At 34.8% G+C, this 22,487-nt stretch overlaps 1 protein-coding gene across 1 annotated transcript in view; it reads right to left on the reverse strand.

Annotated features, from left to right (window-relative positions):
* LOC139749329 (DBH-like monooxygenase protein 1 homolog) overlaps positions 1-22,487 on the reverse strand; it is a 229,044-nt gene that overhangs the window by 180,930 nt on the left and 25,627 nt on the right. The window contains exon 2 of the mRNA XM_071663051.1: positions 20,109-20,423. Within this exon, the coding sequence (XP_071519152.1) occupies positions 20,109-20,270 (162 nt within the window). The 5' untranslated portion in view covers positions 20,271-20,423. The remainder of the gene's footprint in view (positions 1-20,108; positions 20,424-22,487) is intronic.

The raw sequence follows: 22,487 nt of genomic DNA on the forward strand, positions 1-22,487 counted from the left end.
TCTTTCTTATATTTTGGCATTTCTATATATTTTTCCCTCTTTCTGCACTCTCTCTCTCTCTCTCTCTCTCTCTCTCTCTCTCTCTCTCTCTCTCTCTCTCTCTCTCTCTCCCTCATCCCATCTTACTGCTAATGAAGGGCGTAGAGATGTCAAGTGTGTGGAGCCTCCAGTTACGAAGCCCCCCCCCCCCTCCAGCAGTCTGTGTGTGTGTGTGTGTGTGTGTGTGTGTGTGTGTGTGTGTGTGTAGTTACATATTGGTATTTTACGGGGAGGGAGTTCTACACTCGTGGGGCCCCATCTCTTGAACTTTCTCAACCATCATGCAATGATATCAAATCATTGTGTAGAAATTGTAGTGTACAGAAGAAGAAAGAAATGAATGTTAGAAATAGATATTAATAAATGAGTAAAAGAATGACCAACAAAATTATCATTCTAATATCATAAAAGAATACGTAAATCCACAAAGTCACTTGCGTTCGGAAGGCCAAGAATAATGACACTTAACAAGGAGGATTTATAAGTAGCTTTTAAGTATAAAAAAGTCCCACTTTTTTTCACTCGATGCAGAGGAACATTGCTTGAAAAACTAGCGACAGATCAGAGTGGATGGAAAAGAGTATAATGGTATATCCAGATACGTAATATATCCAGATACGACTGAAATATCAAATCTTTGAAGTTGGTTGAATTATCAAATTCATGAAATTGGTTACAGTATCAATCGGTTACAGTATCAACTGGTTACAGTATCAATTGGTTACAGTATCAATTGGTTACAGGATCAATTAGTTACAGTATCAATTGGTTACAGTATCAACTGGTTACATTATCAATTGGTTACAGGATCAATTAGTTACAGTATCAATTGGTTACAGTATCAAATCTTGGAATCGGTTAAGTATGAAATTTATGAAATTAGTTAAAGTGTCAAATTAATGAAATCGATGAAAGAAAAAGGATTTCGTCTCATTCGAAGTGAAATGTTGGCACACGAGTTTATATCCACTGCTACAAAGTTTAGCTCTAAGCAGCTAAAATGATCGGGATTATTATAGCACATAAGAATCTTAAGCTTGAAATAGCTAAAATGATCAGAATTATTATAGCACATGAGAATCTTTAGCTTGAAATAGCTATAATGATCGGGATTGTTATAGCATTTGGGAATCATAAATTCCAGTGTCACATCACCTCTAAACCACGTCTTTTCTAAGCTGATTAAGTTTAAGTATTTAGGTAGGCTCTCACAGAATATGTTTTCTTTAATCTGGACACCATCATAACACCTCGTCTTTGCACTCTTTCTATTCTGTTTGTCTTATTCTAAGTAGCATGACCAAGAATGAGAATAATATTGAAGGAGATGACGCACAAGTAAATTGTGAAAGAATATTGATTCATTTTTCTAGACATAGATTCGAATGACCAACTTGTGAAAATTTTTGCACTGCTTGTACTCAATGCTTACCTGGTTTTAGACAACCAGAGATTATGAACCCTATTCATTTTCCTCATATATCTTTCCTGAGTTACCAGAGTTTATCATGGAGCTTGCCTTTGCGATTTTACTACCGACGGATACAGCTTCCCACATATCCATTTAGAAGTCGTTTGCCATCTGTGAACAGGTATGCTTACATCTGTCGATGTTCACTTTCTGTTGTAGCAATATTTCCCAGCTTAGTATCATCTGCACTTTTTGATATCTTACAACTCTGTCCATTATCAGTGTTATTGATATGTTTGAAAAAAAGAGAAGCGGTCCTACGACTGATCCCTGTGGCACACCACTTGTTACGTCTGACCATACTGAGGTTTGACCATGAACGTCTATTCTTTACTTCCAGACATTCAACCAATTTTCTATCCACCAAAGTACACTCCCATCTCAACTATGTGACTTAAAGCTTTTTCTCGTAATCTTTGATGCTGGATTTCGTTGTATACTTCATGAAAATAAAAATAGATGACAAATACCGTTTTATATAAAAGAAATAAAGCACATTTGTCAGACATAATCAATATCGTCGAAAACCATGTTAAGAGTTATTGTAGTCTCGACTGAAATGATTTCCATTAATTTAACCAACTATAGACATCAGGCAATTCAGTGATTAATTTCCTGGGTGGGACTTCCTACCTATCTTGAACGTCGGTTACATGGCAAAACTTCCAGTTCTCCAGGACTCTTCCAGTAACAAGTGAGTCACTTAAAAGATTAAGTTGCCTCATTTTTAGCTTTTGATTTCAATGTTTTCGTCTGGAATTTATCATGAGCTACGGTTTCATTTTATATCTATTTCTTATGTTGATTGTTTATCTTCAACGAGTGTGTCAACATGTTGCAGAATGTTCTCCTCCTACAACAATGGGTCTGGGGTCTGAGACACAGGGTTTTTCTTCTCCAGCATTTCGGACTAAGAAGAAAAAGGAAAACATTTAAGATTTCTGTCATGGCTTCATTGTCTGGAACCAAGTCACCGTTTTCCGCAAATAATGGACCAATTAACTGGTGAATGGGTCCCCTGCTGTTCAGGAAACCACAAAGAGTTTTAGGGTTTCTTTTGTCGTTTTCAGTAATATAAACTTCATATTGACATGTTCTTAGACTTATACGTTTTTCGTTGTTTCTACGTAATTTTACGTAACTTAATTATGCTGTTTACAGTTATTTTTGAGTTTTTTTTGAGTGCCATTTTCGTATACAACAGATGTTATATCAGTGTTCCACTATTTTGCAATGCGTTTGCACGTATATCCCTTCTACTGCTCTGAATGTGTTACTGAAGCTAAAGTCAAATGTTGAAGTCCTGAATTGGATGGAAAAAAAGTGAGAAAAAAAAATGAGGGCCCCCCTGACGTAAATGAGAGAGAGAGAGAGAGAGAGAGAGAGAGAGAGAGAGAGAGAGAGAGAGAGAGAGAGAGAGAGAGAGAGAGAGAGAGAGAGAGAGAGAGAGAGAGAGAGAGGAGATGTATGTCAACCGAAGCTTGGAGATGAACGTTAAGCCAGAACAAACATTTCAATTTGCCTATTGACGGAGACTTGCCCAAAAGACGAAATAGACACTCATCTTCCTCACACGGACATACCCCGTCCGCTGGAGTATGAGGTATACTCCATGTGACCGATATGGTTAGAAATACGGTGGACGAAACATTTCAAATTCTCAAAATGCACATCTTTATCTCACCCGGGATGAAGTAGGGTCACATTTTGAAATCATTTTTGATCTTTTACAATTTTGGTTCAGATTGTTATCATGGTTTTAGATACACACTACTATTAGTGTTGTGGTAGAGAATATTCATGTCCCATTTTATTGTAAAAGTTTGTCAATATTCTAGGTTTGAAAATATGAACGATATTTTGAAGTAAAATATCGTAAGTGTATTTTCTTCCTCTACAGAGTTCGTGTTTTAGAAGCAAAATATCGAAATACTTTTTGGTCATTCTAGTAAAATTCAACTTTTGTAGTATTTTAGTTCACCAATATTTTCCAGTATTTTGATAAATAATATCATCAATATTTTGGCACAGGATACTCTCGTTTAGAAAATTTTATATCAAGTAACCAGGAATTCTGGTCCAAAATACCACTACCACAAAGCCGTTGACAATATTGTGGAAAAAAATATTTTGGTATAAGATAAACTCATTATTTTGGCGACTCGCATTTTCAGAGATTCTGGTACACAGGTTCGACACGAAATGATTTTAAGTATGGGGTCAGAAGGCAATTAGGAAGTGAGATGGGCAGAAGTGGATCCCTTTCACGAGAAGAGGGAGGCTGAAAGCACCAGATATAGGAGGTTAGGTAGTATTAGCCTGACCCCCACACACACACAACACACATGTCCTACCAACACAGGTTTGGTGATCAGACTATCAGAGAAGAGGGAGATCAGAGGAGTAACTGAACCATTAGGAGAATTTAGAACACACGGTGATCAACGTGTGGGATATGATTAACTGACCTTCCATTATGGATATCTTTTGTTTCTACCCACCTCTCCCATACATACACCTCTCCTATATATATATATATATATATATATATATATATATATATATATATATATATATATATATATATATATATATATATATATATATATATATATATATATATATATATATATATATATATATATATATATATATATATATATATATATATATATATATATATATATATATATCTTCCTCATTACGCCCTCTCCCAACACACCTCTCCCAGCACAGCTCTTCCACTTCACCTCTCCCATTTCACTTCTCATCCTTCCTTTCTCACCATATACCTTTCTTTCTCTCTCACTTCATCTCTCCAACTAGACCTCTCACTCGGCGCCTCTCCCTCCATATCTCTCCCCCACTATATCTTTATCACTACGACCTCTCCCACAAGACCTCTCCCTCCACTACGCCTCTCCCACCCGATCGTCCCATTCTCTCACAGTCGTGTGGACAACCCTCTTTCCCTTATTTTTTTTTCGGGTGGGGACTTTAGAGGTCAGAGAGAGAGAGAGAGAGAGAGAGAGAGAGAGAGAGAGAGAGAGAGAGAGAGAGAGAGAGAGAGAGAGAGAGAGAGAGAGAGAGAGAGAGAGAGAGAGAGAGACTCTCTTTCTCTCCCCTCCTGGCCCACTTAAGCCTGAAACAGCTCAGTGTAACAGATTCTCCAGCAGAGCAGCACAGCTGCCCATGAATACGATTTACATAACACGTAAAAATATCTTTATCTCTCTGGCATTCCTCCTATGGTGAAGTTACAACGTGCCTCCTCCCACGTTAACTTTAGGGCCCCTTCCATGGTAAGTTTAGTATCCTTCCTCCCATGGTAATCAAAGTACATCCCATGGCAATTTAAGGACCCTTCCTCCCACGCTCCACCTCTGGACCCATCGCATGATCAGTAGACACTCACACCTCTCTCCTCCCACCCTCTCCAGTCCACACTCTCCCTCCTCCTCCTCCTCTTCTAACACATTAACTTTGCTTTTATCCTCCCACGTCAAACCTCGTCCCTCTCAAATGACGTGTAACACGTCATTCTGGCACGAGGAAGTTGTCTAGCTTCGTCACTCCATACGAGCTCACGAATTAGCCTCTTTATTCCCCTCTCCTTCTGACCTTACTCGTAAGATTCTAAGCTGCCCTATCCTCTTTAAAAACCCTATCAATTCATTTTTTTTAGGCATGGACCGAGTTGGTGGGGTTAGAAACATGCCCTTAATTATGGGTCATCTTGAACGGAGAAGAGATCGGGTTTGAGATAATAAGTCAGACATAGTTGCAGACTCCTCATATCTTCGCAAAAATGGCACTTAAGGATAGAGGGGCTTTAAGAAGATGGATAAAAATGAAGGAAGAAGAGAATTCCTACAGTTTCACTGCTCGAGGGTTGTGGGATATATATTTATGGCTTCTATTCCACTCTATTTCTTCCCTCGAGATATCTGCCATCCCCTTTCTTCCTTCACCCATTGCCGAAATTCCTTCTGTCTGACTCATTAACTCTCCCTGTATTTCACAAAGACTTGACTTGGGATGTATAAACGTCAGTGGATGACGGGAACAAAAATCTCACACTGCGTTCGTCCTGGTAACCGTAGGGACCCGTGGTAGGCAAGGACAAGCCTCGCACTTCCTCGTCCTGGGATACATAAGGACCGGTGGATGGCAGGAACAAAGCTCAAACTTCCTCGTCCTGGGATTAATAAGAACCATTAGATGGCAGGAACACATCCGCCACACTGCGTCGTCCTGTCATCCATAGAAACCCCTTTGGCGGGCAAGAACAAACCTCAGACTAATTCATATCCCCCTGTGACGTCACATGTCAACAAAGTTGGTTCAGATCAGCCGCAGGAAATGGACCATTATGGAGGCAAACTTTGTTTGCATCTTGAGTTAATGATTCTGATGGAGGTTATTAAGGGCTTGATAGCGAGACAGGAACGAGCTAAACAGGCAATTAGTGGGCCGTTCTTGGTGAAGGATGCTTGTATTATTGGGTGAAGGCTTGTGTGTAGTACGTGTGTGTGTGTGTGTGTGTGTGTGTGTGTGTCGGCGTTTGAATACGTGGAAAAATAAACACTTATTTTTGACCTCGTGAGTGCATAAGTCTTGAGGGCCTTGAGTGTTTGCAGGCTGTGTTTGTGAGTTTGTGTGTGTGTGTGTGTGTGTGTGTGTGTGTGTGTGTGTGTGTGTGTGTGTGTGTGTGTTTTGCGTGATTAACTCATTCTTTTACGGCGTGGGGAGGTAGTTTTACACTTGTATTACCACTATTTTTTTTTTGGTTTATTTCCAACTTGCGTACAGTATCATAAAGTTTGGAATGCTCTCAGCATTTAGAGTTTTCTCACTCTGGTCACCCCATTCATCCACCACTCCGGCAAGGTCAAAATACATCTCAACACCTTTGCTAAAACAAGTTCCTTGCTTTGTTATCACGCTGTGGCCTCTTGTTCCTCTGTTTCTACACCTTTTCAAAAGCTACTGATTGTCCACGTCATTAGATTGGCGGGAAAACGTAAAGGGTTGTACTCAAGTCACGCCTTACTCTTTTTCTCTTCCATGGTGGACAAATTATAGAGGCATATACCTTCTCACTGTAACTCAACTTCCTGAAATCTAGTTGTAACATATATATGTTGTCCTCTTCTGGACCTTCTCTCTTTAAGTCATGGTGTCTTCAAGTGTGGAGACTAAACCTGAGAAGCATATTCTAGTTCTTGACCAAATATATGAAGTGGAAAGCTTGCTAAATATTTTTATGTCTATGTACCTCACTGGTAAGCCTTATTCGGATATTCGCCAGAAGACGGTCTGTCTCCTGTGATATTTACTAAAAGTGAATATCTAAGATGAATATCTAAGGACAGTTTAGGGACGAAGTCGACTCCAAAGACCCTTTCACACACCTCCTCCTGCACTTTATCCTCTGCTAAATAGTATTCATACTGTGGCCTTCGTTCACTGCAAGACGTATGCACTGCAAGACGTATGCACTGCAAGACGTATGCACTGCAAGACTCATACTCTGCAAGACGTGTGCACTGCAAGACGTATGCACTGCAAGACTCATACACTGCAAGACGTATGCACTGCAAGACGTATGCACTGCAAGACGTATGCATTGCAAGACTCATACACTACAAGACGTATGCACTGCCTTCTTAACGTGTCCTCAGGGTCCTTGAAGGTGAACATGTTACCCCTTCAGGAGGACGTAGCCCCTGACGACGCCCATGGTGGTTACGTCTGGAAGCACAAGGGGAAAAACGAATTCTCCAAGGAGGCCCAAGATTTTTTGCCTTCGTCCCGGATTATGCTATGGCTAGCAAGGGCTAAGATGGCCTTGGTGCTGAGGTTCAGGAAGGCTGGAGACGACACAGGAAGGTCTTGCATGGCTCACATGAAGTCCAGGATGATGAAACACCCCCCCCCCATCCCTTACCGCTGGGGGTGTGATGGGGGGGACTTCCTTCTGCAGAATTTACGATGGCATTTACGACGACTGTGTAATCCCAGTCATATATATATATATATATATATATATATATATATATATATATATATATATATATATATATATATATATATATATATATATATATATATATATATATATATACACATAGCGTTCACAGAGTAAGCTACGTGTGTGTGTGTGTGTGTGTGTGTGTGTGTGTGTGTGTGTGTGTGTGTGTGTGTGCGGGGTTAATTTGTGATGCTATTTGTGTGTTAGGGGGAGAGAGTTATACACTCGTGTTTCCCCGTCTCTTAATCTTGTATGTATATATGTACCATGCATGTGTATGTGCGTGTGTGTGTGTGTGTGTGTGTGAGAGAGAAAGAGAGAGAGAGAGAGAGAGAGAGAGAGAGAGAGAGAGAGAGAGAGAGAGAGAGAGAGAGAGAGAGAGAGAGAGAGAGAGAGAGAGAGAGAGAGAGAGAGAGAGAGAGAGAGAGAGAGAGAGAGAGGGGGTGTGTCTATCATCTCTCTCTCTCTCTCTCTCTCTCTCTCTCTCTCTCTCTCTCTCTCTCTCTCTCATATAAGGATATACGTAGATACGTACTTTTCTATGCATGTTCAACAATAGATACAATTCTCCTCATATGATCAAGTGAACGTGGGTATGGGAAGGGATTTTCCCAGCGACAAGCTCCCATCTCTCTTAATCCCGCCATTTCAATCATACATTTTTCTTTTGATTTCGCAAAAGCTAATTACCTCCACCCTCGTCTCTGGCAGCCTGGCTCATGCGTCATGATGTGTCATGAGGTGTATGGATCCCCCATCTCCCTCTTGACACGTTTCTAACTTGTTCTTTGTCATGGCCTCTAAACGAAGGGTCATTTTCTTTAGCTGTGGTGTCATATCTTTTAGGTATGATGCCATTTTCTATAGGTATAATGTCGTTTCCTTTAGGTATAGTGTCGTTTCCTTTAAGTGTGGTGTCAATTCCTTTAAGTGTGGTGTCAATTCCTTTAAGTGTGGTGTCAATTCCTTTAAGTGTGGTGTCAATTCCTTTAAGTGTGGTGTCAATTCCTTTCAGTGTGGTGTCAATTCCTTTAAGTGTGGTGTCAATTCCTTTAAGTGTGATGTCAGTTACTTTTAGGTATGACTTCATTTCCTTAAAGTTATGGTGTCATTTCCTTTAGGTATAGTGGCATTTCCATCCAGATGTGGTGTTATATCCTCTGAGTATTGTGTCATGTGCTCTTGCTGTAGTGCCATATCATATAGGTATGAAGTTGTGTATATATAGTTAAGGGATTTCTTTCATTCCTCTCATAGTAATCCAGTCTTATCGATCGAAATCCCAGTGGAAAATCCCCCAGAGGATTTATCTAAGTCTCGTTCACATCCTTAACATTTTAGGTGATGAGATGTCGTTTAGTTGGCTCGCCTCGCCTTGCCTCCTCCACCACCACTCTGCCTTCCTTGGCCTTCCAATAGGTTCCACTTCACTGCTCATGAGGGCAACTCTCTCTCTCTCTCTCTCTCTCTCTCTCTCTCTCTCTCTCTCTCTCTCTCTCTCTCTCTCTCTCTCTCTCTCTCTCTCTCTCTCTCTCTCTCTCTCTCTCTCCCCTTCACCCCCTTCCCCTCCCCACTCTACGCCCCCCCACCCCCTCATTGCCCCTGTCCAGGAGCGATGAAACTTCTAGTAACCTTCCCCTCCCCCCCTTCCCCCTGGGGGTAAACACGCTCTCAAACTTTGTGTTTCATTCTTCAAATTTGTCTTCATCACAGTCAAAAGCCTCGCCCCTCCTCTGAAGTCTGATGTAATTACTCCGTGCCTTCCAGACGGTTTCTCTATTAGCAGTTGATGAAATCACTCGTATCTTTTTTTTTTCTTTGTGGTATCATTCCATCATTAGTGATATCTCTTTCTTGTCTTCCATCTTCATCCTCACTCCATGTCCTAAGCCAGGTGTATCTGGTCCTCCCTCCTCCCTGACAGATACTGTCTGGCTTCTGTCTAACCCCCGTACATATCCCTCCAGCATCGTGTTTCTGTTCGTGTGTCTCTGTCTCCTCTTTACCATCTCTGTCCGAAAAGTAGTTCTTCATGTCTTGATCTTTGCCCGTAATTCCTATGCTCTTCCCAATCACACTATTTTCTCCTCATCTTCACCTCTTCCGTCTCACGCATCGAGTCTTCCCTATTCCCAGGTGGATCAAAGTCGGAGAGATATACACGATGCCAATCATACTGGAAGTCAAGGTTAGTCTGGGGTATTGGCTGCTCTATCATCATCACCTTTAATGAATTCATTGACGTGTCGGCGATACACAAACCTTCGAAAAATACTAGAAAAAAATTTAATGATTCGTAAGCATCTTAAATATCCTCTTGTCTCTCCTTCTCTGTGAGAATGAACGTTGGTCCAATCCACACCTTAATAAGTCAAGTCCAGGAGTAGACTGCTTTAAACTCCTGCTCTGTATGACTCAATGGCTCATCTACCTGTTGCCTCCAGCGTCCTGTTTGTTTCTAAAATCGGCCTCTGGATCTGTTGTGCATCATCTGACGACCTTCCTCAAGGGTTAGGTATGAACAGGGCGACACTGTATGATCCTCAAGTCTCTAATTCCTAGATCATTTCCATTGATCATCCACGCCTCTTGGATGCTAATGTTATCTCCCAGAGAGATGAGTCGTCCGTCCTACCTCTGTTTACCTTCTTCCCTCTTGTTATCTTGTCTCTTCCACTGGGGAGATTACGTGTGATTTAATCCCACCAGCTGGACTTTAGTCTTAACCCTTCCTGACATGAAGGGATTAATCCTGTCTGTTTTGTTCCTTGAATGCAATTGTGTGTGTGTGTGTGTGTGTGTGTGTGTGTGTGTGTGTGTGTGTGTGTGTGTGTGTGTGGTGTGTGTGTGTGTGTGTGTGTGTGTGTGTGTGTGGTGTGTGGTGTGTGTGTGTGTGGTGTGTGTGTGTGTGTGTGTTACGGGGAGAGAGTTTTACACTCGTGTTTCCCCTGATGGCATATATTATACATATGATGGTATATATTTACATATAATGGCATATATTATACATATGATGGTATATATTTACATATAATGGCATATATTATACATATGATGGTATATATTTACATATAATGGCATATATTATACATATGATGGTATATATTTACATATAATGGCATATATTATACATATGATGGTATATATTTACATATAATGGCATATATTATACATATGATGGTATATATTTACATATAATGGCATATATTATACATATGATGGTATATATTTACATATAATGGCATATATTATACATATGATGGTATATATTTACATATAATGGCATATATTATACATATGATGGTATATATTTACATATAATGGCATATATTATACATATGATGGTATATATTTACATATAATGGCATATATTATACATATGATGGTATATATTTACATATAATGGCATATATTATACATATGATGGTATATATTTACATATAATGGCATATATTATACATATGATGGTATATATTTACATATAATGGCATATATTATACATATGATGGTATATATTTACATATAATGGCATATATTATACATATGATGGTATATATTTACATATAATGGCATATATTATACATATGATGGTATATATTTACATATAATGGCATATATTATACATATGATGGTATATATTTACATATAATGGCATATATTATACATATGATGGTATATATTTACATATAATGGCATATATTATACATATGATGGTATATATTTACATATAATGGCATATATTATACATATGATGGTATATATTTACATATAATGGCATATATTATACATATGATGGTATATATTTACATATAATGGCATATATTATACATATGATGGTATATATTTACATATAATGGCATATATTATACATATGATGGTATATATTTACATATAATGGCATATATTATACATATGATGGTATATATTTACATATAATGGCATATATTATACATATGATGGTATATATTTACATATAATGGCATATATTATACATATGATGGTATATATTTACATATAATGGCATATATTATACATATGATGGTATATATTTACATATAATGGCATATATTATACATATGATGGTATATATTTACATATAATGGCATATATTATACATATGATGGTATATATTTACATATAATGGCATATATTATACATATGATGGTATATATTTACATATAATGGCATATATTATACATATGATGGTATATATTTACATATAATGGCATATATTATACATATGATGGTATATATTTACATATAATGGCATATATTATACATATGATGGTATATATTTACATATAATGGCATATATTATACATATGATGGTATATATTTACATATAATGGCATATATTATACATATGATGGTATATATTTACATATAATGGCATATATTATACATATGATGGTATATATTTACATATAATGGCATATATTATACATATGATGGTATATATTTACATATAATGGCATATATTATACATATGATGGTATATATTTACATATAATGGCATATATTATACATATGATGGTATATATTTACATATAATGGCATATATTATACATATGATGGTATATATTTACATATAATGGCATATATTATACATATGATGGTATATATTTACATATAATGGCATATATTATACATATGATGGTATATATTTACATATAATGGCATATATTATACATATGATGGTATATATTTACATATAATGGCATATATTATACATATGATGGTATATATTTACATATAATGGCATATATTATACATATGATGGTATATATTTACATATAATGGCATATATTATACATATGATGGTATATATTTACATATAATGGCATATATTATACATATGATGGTATATATTTACATATAATGGCATATATTATACATATGATGGTATATATTTACATATAATGGCATATATTATACATATGATGGTATATATTTACATATAATGGCATATATTATACATATGATGGTATATATTTACATATAATGGCATATATTATACATATGATGGTATATATTTACATATAATGGCATATATTATACATATGATGGTATATATTTACATATAATGGCATATATTATACATATGATGGTATATATTTACATATAATGGCATATATTATACATATGATGGTATATATTTACATATAATGGCATATATTATACATATGATGGTATATATTTACATATAATGGCATATATTATACATATGATGGTATATATTTACATATAATGGCATATATTATACATATGATGGTATATATTTACATATAATGGCATATATTATACATATGATGGTATATATTTACATATAATGGCATATATTATACATATGATGGTATATATTTACATATAATGGCATATATTATACATATGATGGTATATATTTACATATAATGGCATATATTATACATATGATGGTATATATTTACATATAATGGCATATATTATACATATGATGGTATATATTTACATATAATGGCATATATTATACATATGATGGTATATATTTACATATAATGGCATATATTATACATATGATGGTATATATTTACATATAATGGCATATATTATACATATGATGGTATATATTTACATATAATGGCATATATTATACATATGATGGTATATATTTACATATAATGGCATATATTATACATATGATGGTATATATTTACATATAATGGCATATATTATACATATGATGGTATATATTTACATATAATGGCATATATTATACATATGATGGTATATATTTACATATAATGGCATATATTATACATATGATGGTATATATTTACATATAATGGCATATATTATACATATGATGGTATATATTTACATATAATGGCATATATTATACATATGATGGTATATATTTACATATAATGGCATATATTATACATATGATGGTATATATTTACATATAATGGCATATATTATACATATGATGGTATATATTTACATATAATGGCATATATTATACATATGATGGTATATATTTACATATAATGGCATATATTATACATATGATGGTATATATTTACATATAATGGCATATATTATACATATGATGGTATATATTTACATATAATGGCATATATTATACATATGATGGTATATATTTACATATAATGGCATATATTATACATATGATGGTATATATTTACATATAATGGCATATATTATACATATGATGGTATATATTTACATATAATGGCATATATTATACATATGATGGTATATATTTACATATAATGGCATATATTATACATATGATGGTATATATTTACATATAATGGCATATATTATACATATGATGGTATATATTTACATATAATGGCATATATTATACATATGATGGTATATATTTACATATAATGGCATATATTATACATATGATGGTATATATTTACATATAATGGCATATATTATACATATGATGGTATATATTTACATATAATGGCATATATTATACATATGATGGTATATATTTACATATAATGGCATATATTATACATATGATGGTATATATTTACATATAATGGCATATATTATACATATGATGGTATATATTTACATATAATGGCATATATTATACATATGATGGTATATATTTACATATAATGGCATATATTATACATATGATGGTATATATTTACATATAATGGCATATATTATACATATGATGGTATATATTTACATATAATGGCATATATTATACATATGATGGTATATATTTACATATAATGGCATATATTATACATATGATGGTATATATTTACATATAATGGCATATATTATACATATGATGGTATATATTTACATATAATGGCATATATTATACATATGATGGTATATATTTACATATAATGGCATATATTATACATATGATGGTATATATTTACATATAATGGCATATATTATACATATGATGGTATATATTTACATATAATGGCATATATTATACATATGATGGTATATATTTACATATAATGGCATATATTATACATATGATGGTATATATTTACATATAATGGCATATATTATACATATGATGGTATATATTTACATATAATGGCATATATTATACATATGATGGTATATATTTACATATAATGGCATATATTATACATATGATGGTATATATTTACATATAATGGCATATATTATACATATGATGGTATATATTTACATATAATGGCATATATTATACATATGATGGTATATATTTACATATAATGGCATATATTATACATATGATGGTATATATTTACATATAATGGCATATATTATACATATGATGGTATATATTTACATATAATGGCATATATTATACATATGATGGTATATATTTACATATAATGGCATATATTATACATATGATGGTATATATTTACATATAATGGCATATATTATACATATGATGGTATATATTTACATATAATGGCATATATTATACATATGATGGTATATATTTACATATAATGGCATATATTATACATATGATGGTATATATTTACATATAATGGCATATATTATACATATGATGGTATATATTTACATATAATGGCATATATTATACATATGATGGTATATATTTACATATAATGGCATATATTATACATATGATGGTATATATTTACATATAATGGCATATATTATACATATGATGGTATATATTTACATATAATGGCATATATTATACATATGATGGTATATATTTACATATAATGGCATATATTATACATATGATGGTATATATTTACATATAATGGCATATATTATACATATGATGGTATATATTTACATATAATGGCATATATTATACATATGATGGTATATATTTACATATAATGGCATATATTATACATATGATGGTATATATTTACATATAATGGCATATATTATACATATGATGGTATATATTTACATATAATGGCATATATTATACATATGATGGTATATATTTACATATAATGGCATATATTATACATATGATGGTGTATATTACATATAATGGCCTTAATTATACATATAATGGTATATATTTACATATAATGGCATATATTATACATATGATGGTATATATTTACATGTGATGCTAGATATGACGAACATATGCAACATCTCCGTCATGTAATGGCCCTACACGTTTATGTATGTGTATATGTAATTAATATCTGTAATTACTATTGTCCTTCTCACGTTGGTAAAGACTTAATAATCTCTTTGTCGACATTTGAAGACATGAACCACGTTGGATTGTTGTCTCTGTGTCTCGTTGTATTGGCACAGTTTGCTGGTCATGGTGAACGAGGTGTTTGTTTTTTCTTGTGTGTTTCTGTAGTTGATGTCTAGTTTGACTTTGTCTTCTTGTGTTGCGTGGTGTGATGTTTCTTGTGTGTTTCTGTAGATGATGTCTAGTTTGACTTTGTCTTCTTGTGTTGCGTGGTGTGATGTTTCTGTGGACGATGTCTCGCAATACACGTTCATCTGTCTTCTACACTGTTGACATCTGAGTGTAGTGATATATTTTGAGTCATGTGTTGGTCTCTGCCTCTGTGAGCTTGTTGTGTATGAAGTAATGCAGTTGTGAGTCGGTGTTTCTGTAGCTGTTCTTTATCAAGGTCTGTTTGATATGCAGTGTTTCTTTATGTGAGATGTACCAGTGTGATAGAGTCGTGTATTTCTCGGTGTAATAGAGTTAATGGCTCTGGTTTTGTAACATTGGGACTGTTCATGATTTCCATGTAAACACACACACACACACACACACACACACACACACACACACACACACACACACACACACACACACATACACACACACACACACACACACACACACACACACACACACACACACACACATATATATATATATATATATATATATATATATATATATATATATATATATATATATATATATATATATATATATATATATATATATATATATATATATATATATATATATACATATATACAAAAACCTCTCTCTCTCTCTCTCTCTCTCTCTCTCTCTCTCTCTCTCTCTCTCTCTCTCCTTCCCTCTATTTACACCTATCTACTTCTACGTCCAGCCCAGGGGCAAGAATAGCCTAAGTTACACAAGGAGTCGAAGCCGGAGAGATGCAGGTCCTAAGCCCAGACTCACAGAAGTGGCCCTTAAACCCTAGGTCTACAAGGATCACCAACACAAAATCTTGTGTGATAATCGAAAAAGTTTCTGAATTGCTTGGGGGGGTTTTATGGGGAACTTTTGCTGGGGAGAAGCGTGAAGTGTGACAGAGGAAGCGTCAAGTGTGAAAGCTCGAGAAGGAGTGTGAAGTGTGACAGACGTGGAGGAAGTGTGAAGTGTAACAGTCTCATAGGAAGTGTGACTGAGGAAGCGTCAAGTGTGAAAGCGCGAGAAGGAGTGTGAAGTGTGATATACTGAGAGGAAGTGTGAAGTGTGTCAAAATGAAGTGGACGTATGAAGGAAAGTCTGTAACACTTGAGGGAAAGTGAGAAAGAAAGTGTGAGTGAGAGAAAGCGGGATAAATTCAGTGTTACAAAAATGACGGATTTCATTCCCACTTCTTACCTTCATGTATGTTGGAGATGAAACCAGAGAGATATCTGAGACATAGAGAGATACTAGCCACTGTGGGAGACACTCAGGAGAGAGACATGCTGACAACCATTTTGAGAGATGGTTAAGTTCCCTTTAGGTCAAGAGACATTTTGGATATATATATATATATATATATATATATATATATATATATATATATATATATATATATATATATATATATATAGTAACTCGTTGCGAGAGAGAGAGAGAGAGAGAGAGAGAGAGAGAGAGAGAGAGAGAGAGAGAGAGAGAGAGAGAGAGAGAGAGAGAGAGAGAGAGAGAGAGAGAGAGAGAGAGAGAGAGAGAGAGAGAGAGAGAGAGAGAGAGAGAGAGAGAGAGAGAGAGAGTAGGAATGGGGTTAAGAAAAATGATACTGAGCAAAAGATTAGAATAAAGATAAAAAAATCATCTTTATCAAATGAAAGCTTTTTCGTACCGGACCCAGTCACTGGATTTTACCTTTCGTCAGTGGATATCCGATCACACACAACACACACACACACACACACACACACACACACACACACACACACACACACACACACACACACACACACACACACACACACACACACACACAGGAGCCACCCAACCGCCCTGGACACGACCCAAAAACATCATCATTTTTGGTCATGATTCAGAGGAACTGCATCTCTGCAGATCTCTTTGTACAAGTAAAGGGGAGGGAACAGTGATATGAATCGTCTCTCAAATATATACCTTCACTGTGGCGACATAAACAGTGAAATTGCAGTGAGACTTAGAAAACCAGAGATTTTGAGTCGAGTTTGAGGAAGAGTACGAAGTTTAATGACCAAAAAGATCTTTGGACGATGGTTGATATACAACTACACATAAGCAGATGTTGTGACAAAAGTGGCATAAGGTGAAGAGAATGTTTATGATGGAAATTATATAAAGCTGTGAGAGTATAGATGAAGGAATCAAAACTAGCAATTACTAATTCGAATCTAAGCCAAGCTGATGTGACCATCAGCTACAGAATGTATTATCTGGATAGATTTTCTATCTGGGGGACTTAGAAATAAGATGGTCCCATAGTCTGAGAAACATTGATGTAAGTATAATGTTTTACCTTGGTATATTGAACTGTGTTCAAAGACGGGAAAATACAAATCGAATGTCAGAAGTGGTGCGGATCTTCGCAACTAAGAGAGAGAGAGAGAGAGAGAGAGAAGAGAGAGAGAGAGAGAGAGAGAGAGAGAGAGAGAGAGAGAGAGAGAGAGAGAGAGAGATTACCCTTTTTTTTGGAGGGGATGAAGAAAGTACTCATGTCAGAGTCGTCCTCCCGAGCCGTCGTGAGTTCAACAGTGATGCGCTTCAGGAGGTCAGCCAGAAGTTCTTGATCTATGCAAATGATTCGCTCGAGGAACTGAACTTCGTACCTGGATATGCCAAGTCATCACAGATGTCAACTGTGAGGGAGGGGGATGGGGGAGGGGAGAGAGAGGGAGGGAGGAACTGCATCAATTTACGAGGTGGTGAGCGAGATGGAGGGAGAAGGAAGGAGGGAAGACATCTATTTACGAGTTGGGCCTTGACAGACTCCAATCCTAGTGGATGGAACTGAAGCCGAGTGAACATACAAAGGAAATACAAAGTAATTCAAGCTGTAATAGACCACTGGGTCCCTTCCAGGGTGTCTGGGATAATGGAAGAGATATGGAAATCATCGATTGGTGAGGTAAGAGTAAAATTACGTACATATTTAAAAGAGAAATATATCATAATGGCAAAATATCTATCAAATCTGTGTTTAGACGAATCTATGGTACTACATTCAACCACTCTGATTGGCAAATCGTCCCACACATGTTAACAATCCTGTTGAAGACAAAGAACTTCGCCTCATTCGAGGTCCAACGTTCGTCCACGAGTTTGTATCCATTACTACGAGTGGAATCAAACAAATCTATAATAATCTAATGATGATGGGATACTGTAAATGAATTCTGGATGTGAATGATTAAATATTGACAATATCCCATTTAGTGTGTGGAATGTATGTAAAGTATGTTCTCATAACTCCTTCACCTACACAATCAGTCTCCCAGCGTTCATAGCCACATGAAAGGGATTCGAGTGGAAATATTGTCCTCTCACCTGCTGTGTCGCCCCCCCCACACACACACCACAATACAGAGTCATCAGAATTCATGAATCGTAGCCTCAATCAGCAGGCGGGCAACACCAGCAATGTTTCAGTATTTGTTGTGGACGCGTCTGAAAGCCTAGGAGACTTCAGGCACGGAATCAACCTCCATCGCTTCACTGATTAACTTCAGAATAAATATTTGGTTAAAATCTCAGTATTTTACGTAAACATCACATCGACTATCAGAGTCAGCGAAGGTTGAAAATATTTGCCCTCGATGTACTAAAACAAATGGATAATGAATCATTATATTAATTTACTGAATTAAGAGCAAGTATTAAATTCTGATTACATGCAATACAGAATTAGATATATGGAGCATACTTACACATATTGTATTATGATTAGGAAGAAAAGTATCTCAGACTATAGGTTTGTATCTAGGATATCAAGATACTAAGACATCTAAGAAAAATCTAGTTCTAATATTAAGCTAATCTACTTCCTATAGCTGAAATTTATATGATTATCTCTTTTCCCTATTTACAGTCATAACTAGAAAATCTAAGACATCAAAAACATGAAATCCAATAATAATGATTACAGGAGATTTGATAAACACATAACACCTTACCTTCGATGTCGTACGGGTTGTAATCAGCTGCCAGGCATACGATTACACAATGCTGTAAGAGCCATAGCGTACGGAATATAATACCACAATTACACTCAGCAGATGTAAGGGTAAGATCTACTCTTACTGAAAATGACGAAAAAGACAAAAGAGTGCAATACCCTCTTCACTTACCTCTACCATAAGGACGTTTTTCTTGACATCTGCTGTCCAAAATAACACGACGTTGCCGGTCTCGTCTAGACTAGCCTCCTGCTGCCAGGCGTACGATACGCGCCAACGGCACCACAACACTGTTATGAGTAACAGTACTTCTGGGAGTTGCATTTTTAACATTCCCTTGTCTATTGATATGTTGCCTAATATCTCTCACTCCTTTTTTTTTTTTTTAGTTGGGTCGTTTAGTGCTTCACTTTTCCATTTCAATCATGTTTATTTATGAATCTGGATTAGTTATAGGCTACATACTTGATCAGGTTGCATTTGTTGCTGGGGGATATATATATTTTTTTTTTTTGATGGTTTATGTGGTCTACCAAAAGGAAATAGAAAACGAAAAGTTATCAAAAAAAAAAAAAAAATTCAATATTTACTCGATAGAGAGAGAGAGGAAAAAAATATTTGTCATGCCATCACAACAATTATACAAAAAATGTTTGCAAAAAATCCTCGGTCATAATTCGTTATGATTAATCTTACATTAAGATAAATTAACATATATGTATTAAGATATGTATTAACATGCGGAGAGGTCAGGATACCTTTCATGAAATATGTACTAAAATGTATAATGTTCTTGGAATGTGTATTCATCAGATATGTATACATAGGAGCCCCGAATGATTGCAAAATGAGTCTGCATAACGATGTATGAAAATGTAAAACACAGAGGAAAATAAATAGATTTATGTCATTACTCAGTAACATATATTTACCTTTGATAAAATGATATAGAACACAACATATGGATTAAAGGTTTTCCCCCTATCTTCACAGAAAAAGGCCAGTATATCATAAAGTCTATTGTAGAAATAATAAATTAAGATACAACTACCATTACGTTTTCTTCCTTTAACATGTACGTCCTCTCACCTTGAAAATATAAATGTATATATTTGATTTAGACTATCAAATGACGAAAATATAGTTAATCTACAAGTCTGTATTTTTCATGTGTGTAATCTGCATCTATTGAGTACCGCTCCTATACATATATTTCATTTAACTAATTATTTAAAACAAACTAAATGCTATGATAATGCATTTAATGTAGAATTTAAACGCTCTTTCATACCTCTAATGCAGTTTCTTTCGAGACAAGTAATTCTATTTGACACAGAAATATTAGATCACTGTCTCCAATGATTGGTGAATAAAGCTGCATTGAGTTAGATCATATTTATGTGAAAGTGAAGTTTAAGCTTGATTGATTATGTGAAAGTGAAGCTTAAGCTTGATTAATTATATGAAAGTGAAGCTTAAGCTTGATTGATTATGTGAAAGTGAAGCTTAAGCTTGATTGATTATGTGAAAGTGAAGCTTAAGCTTGATTGATTATGTGAAAGTGAAGCTTAAGCTTGATTAATTATATGAAAGTGAAGCTTAAGCTCGATTGATTATGTGAAAGTGAAGCTTAAGCTTGATTGATTATGTGAAAGTGAAGCTTAAGCTTGATTGATTATGTGAAAGTGAAGCTTAAGCTCGATTGATTATGTGAAAGTGAAGCTTAAGCTTGATTGATTATGTGAAAGTGAAGCTTAAGCTTGATTGATTATGTGAAAGTGAAGCTTAAGCTTGATTGATTATGTGAAAGTGAAGCTTAAGCTCGATTGATTATGTGAAAGTGAAGCTTAAGCTTGATTGATTATATGAAATTGAAGCTTAAGCTTGATTGATTATATGAAAGCGAAGCTTAAGCTTGATTGATTATATGAAAGTGAAGCTTAAGCTTGATTGATTATGTGAAAGCGAAGCTTAAGCTTGATTGATTATATGAAATTGAAGCTTAAGCTTGATTGATTATATGAAATTGAAGCTTAAGCTTGATTGATTATATGAAAGTGAAGCTTAAGCTTGATTGATTATGTGAAAGCGAAGCTTAAGCTTGATTGATTATGTGAAAGCGAAGCTTAAGCTTGATTGATTATGTGAAAGCGAAGCTTAAGCTTGATTGATTATATGAAATTGAAGCTTAAGCTTGATTGATTATATGAAATTGAAGCTTAAGCTTGATTGATTATATGAAAGCGAAGCTTAAGCTTGATTGATTATATGAAAGCGAAGCTTAAGCTTGATATTATTTATTTTTTGACGTTTAGTCTTCTATGTATTAAGTCTTTCGAATCCTTTACTTTACTCATATATAAACATTATGATTTTATTTAAATTTGTGCCTACATATTCATTCACATATATTTCGTACATATATATTGCCATGTCTACATATATCTATCTAAGTATAAGCATCTAAATTGGTATGTGTCATCTGTTTATTTTCTATTGTTCGACACTGTTGGGAATACTATGTATGCATGTACATTCATTCAGGCAAAC

The sequence above is a fragment of the Panulirus ornatus genome, chromosome 7, assembly GCF_036320965.1.
Source record: "Panulirus ornatus isolate Po-2019 chromosome 7, ASM3632096v1, whole genome shotgun sequence".
In the NCBI taxonomy this organism is placed as follows: Eukaryota; Metazoa; Arthropoda; class Malacostraca; order Decapoda; family Palinuridae; genus Panulirus; species Panulirus ornatus.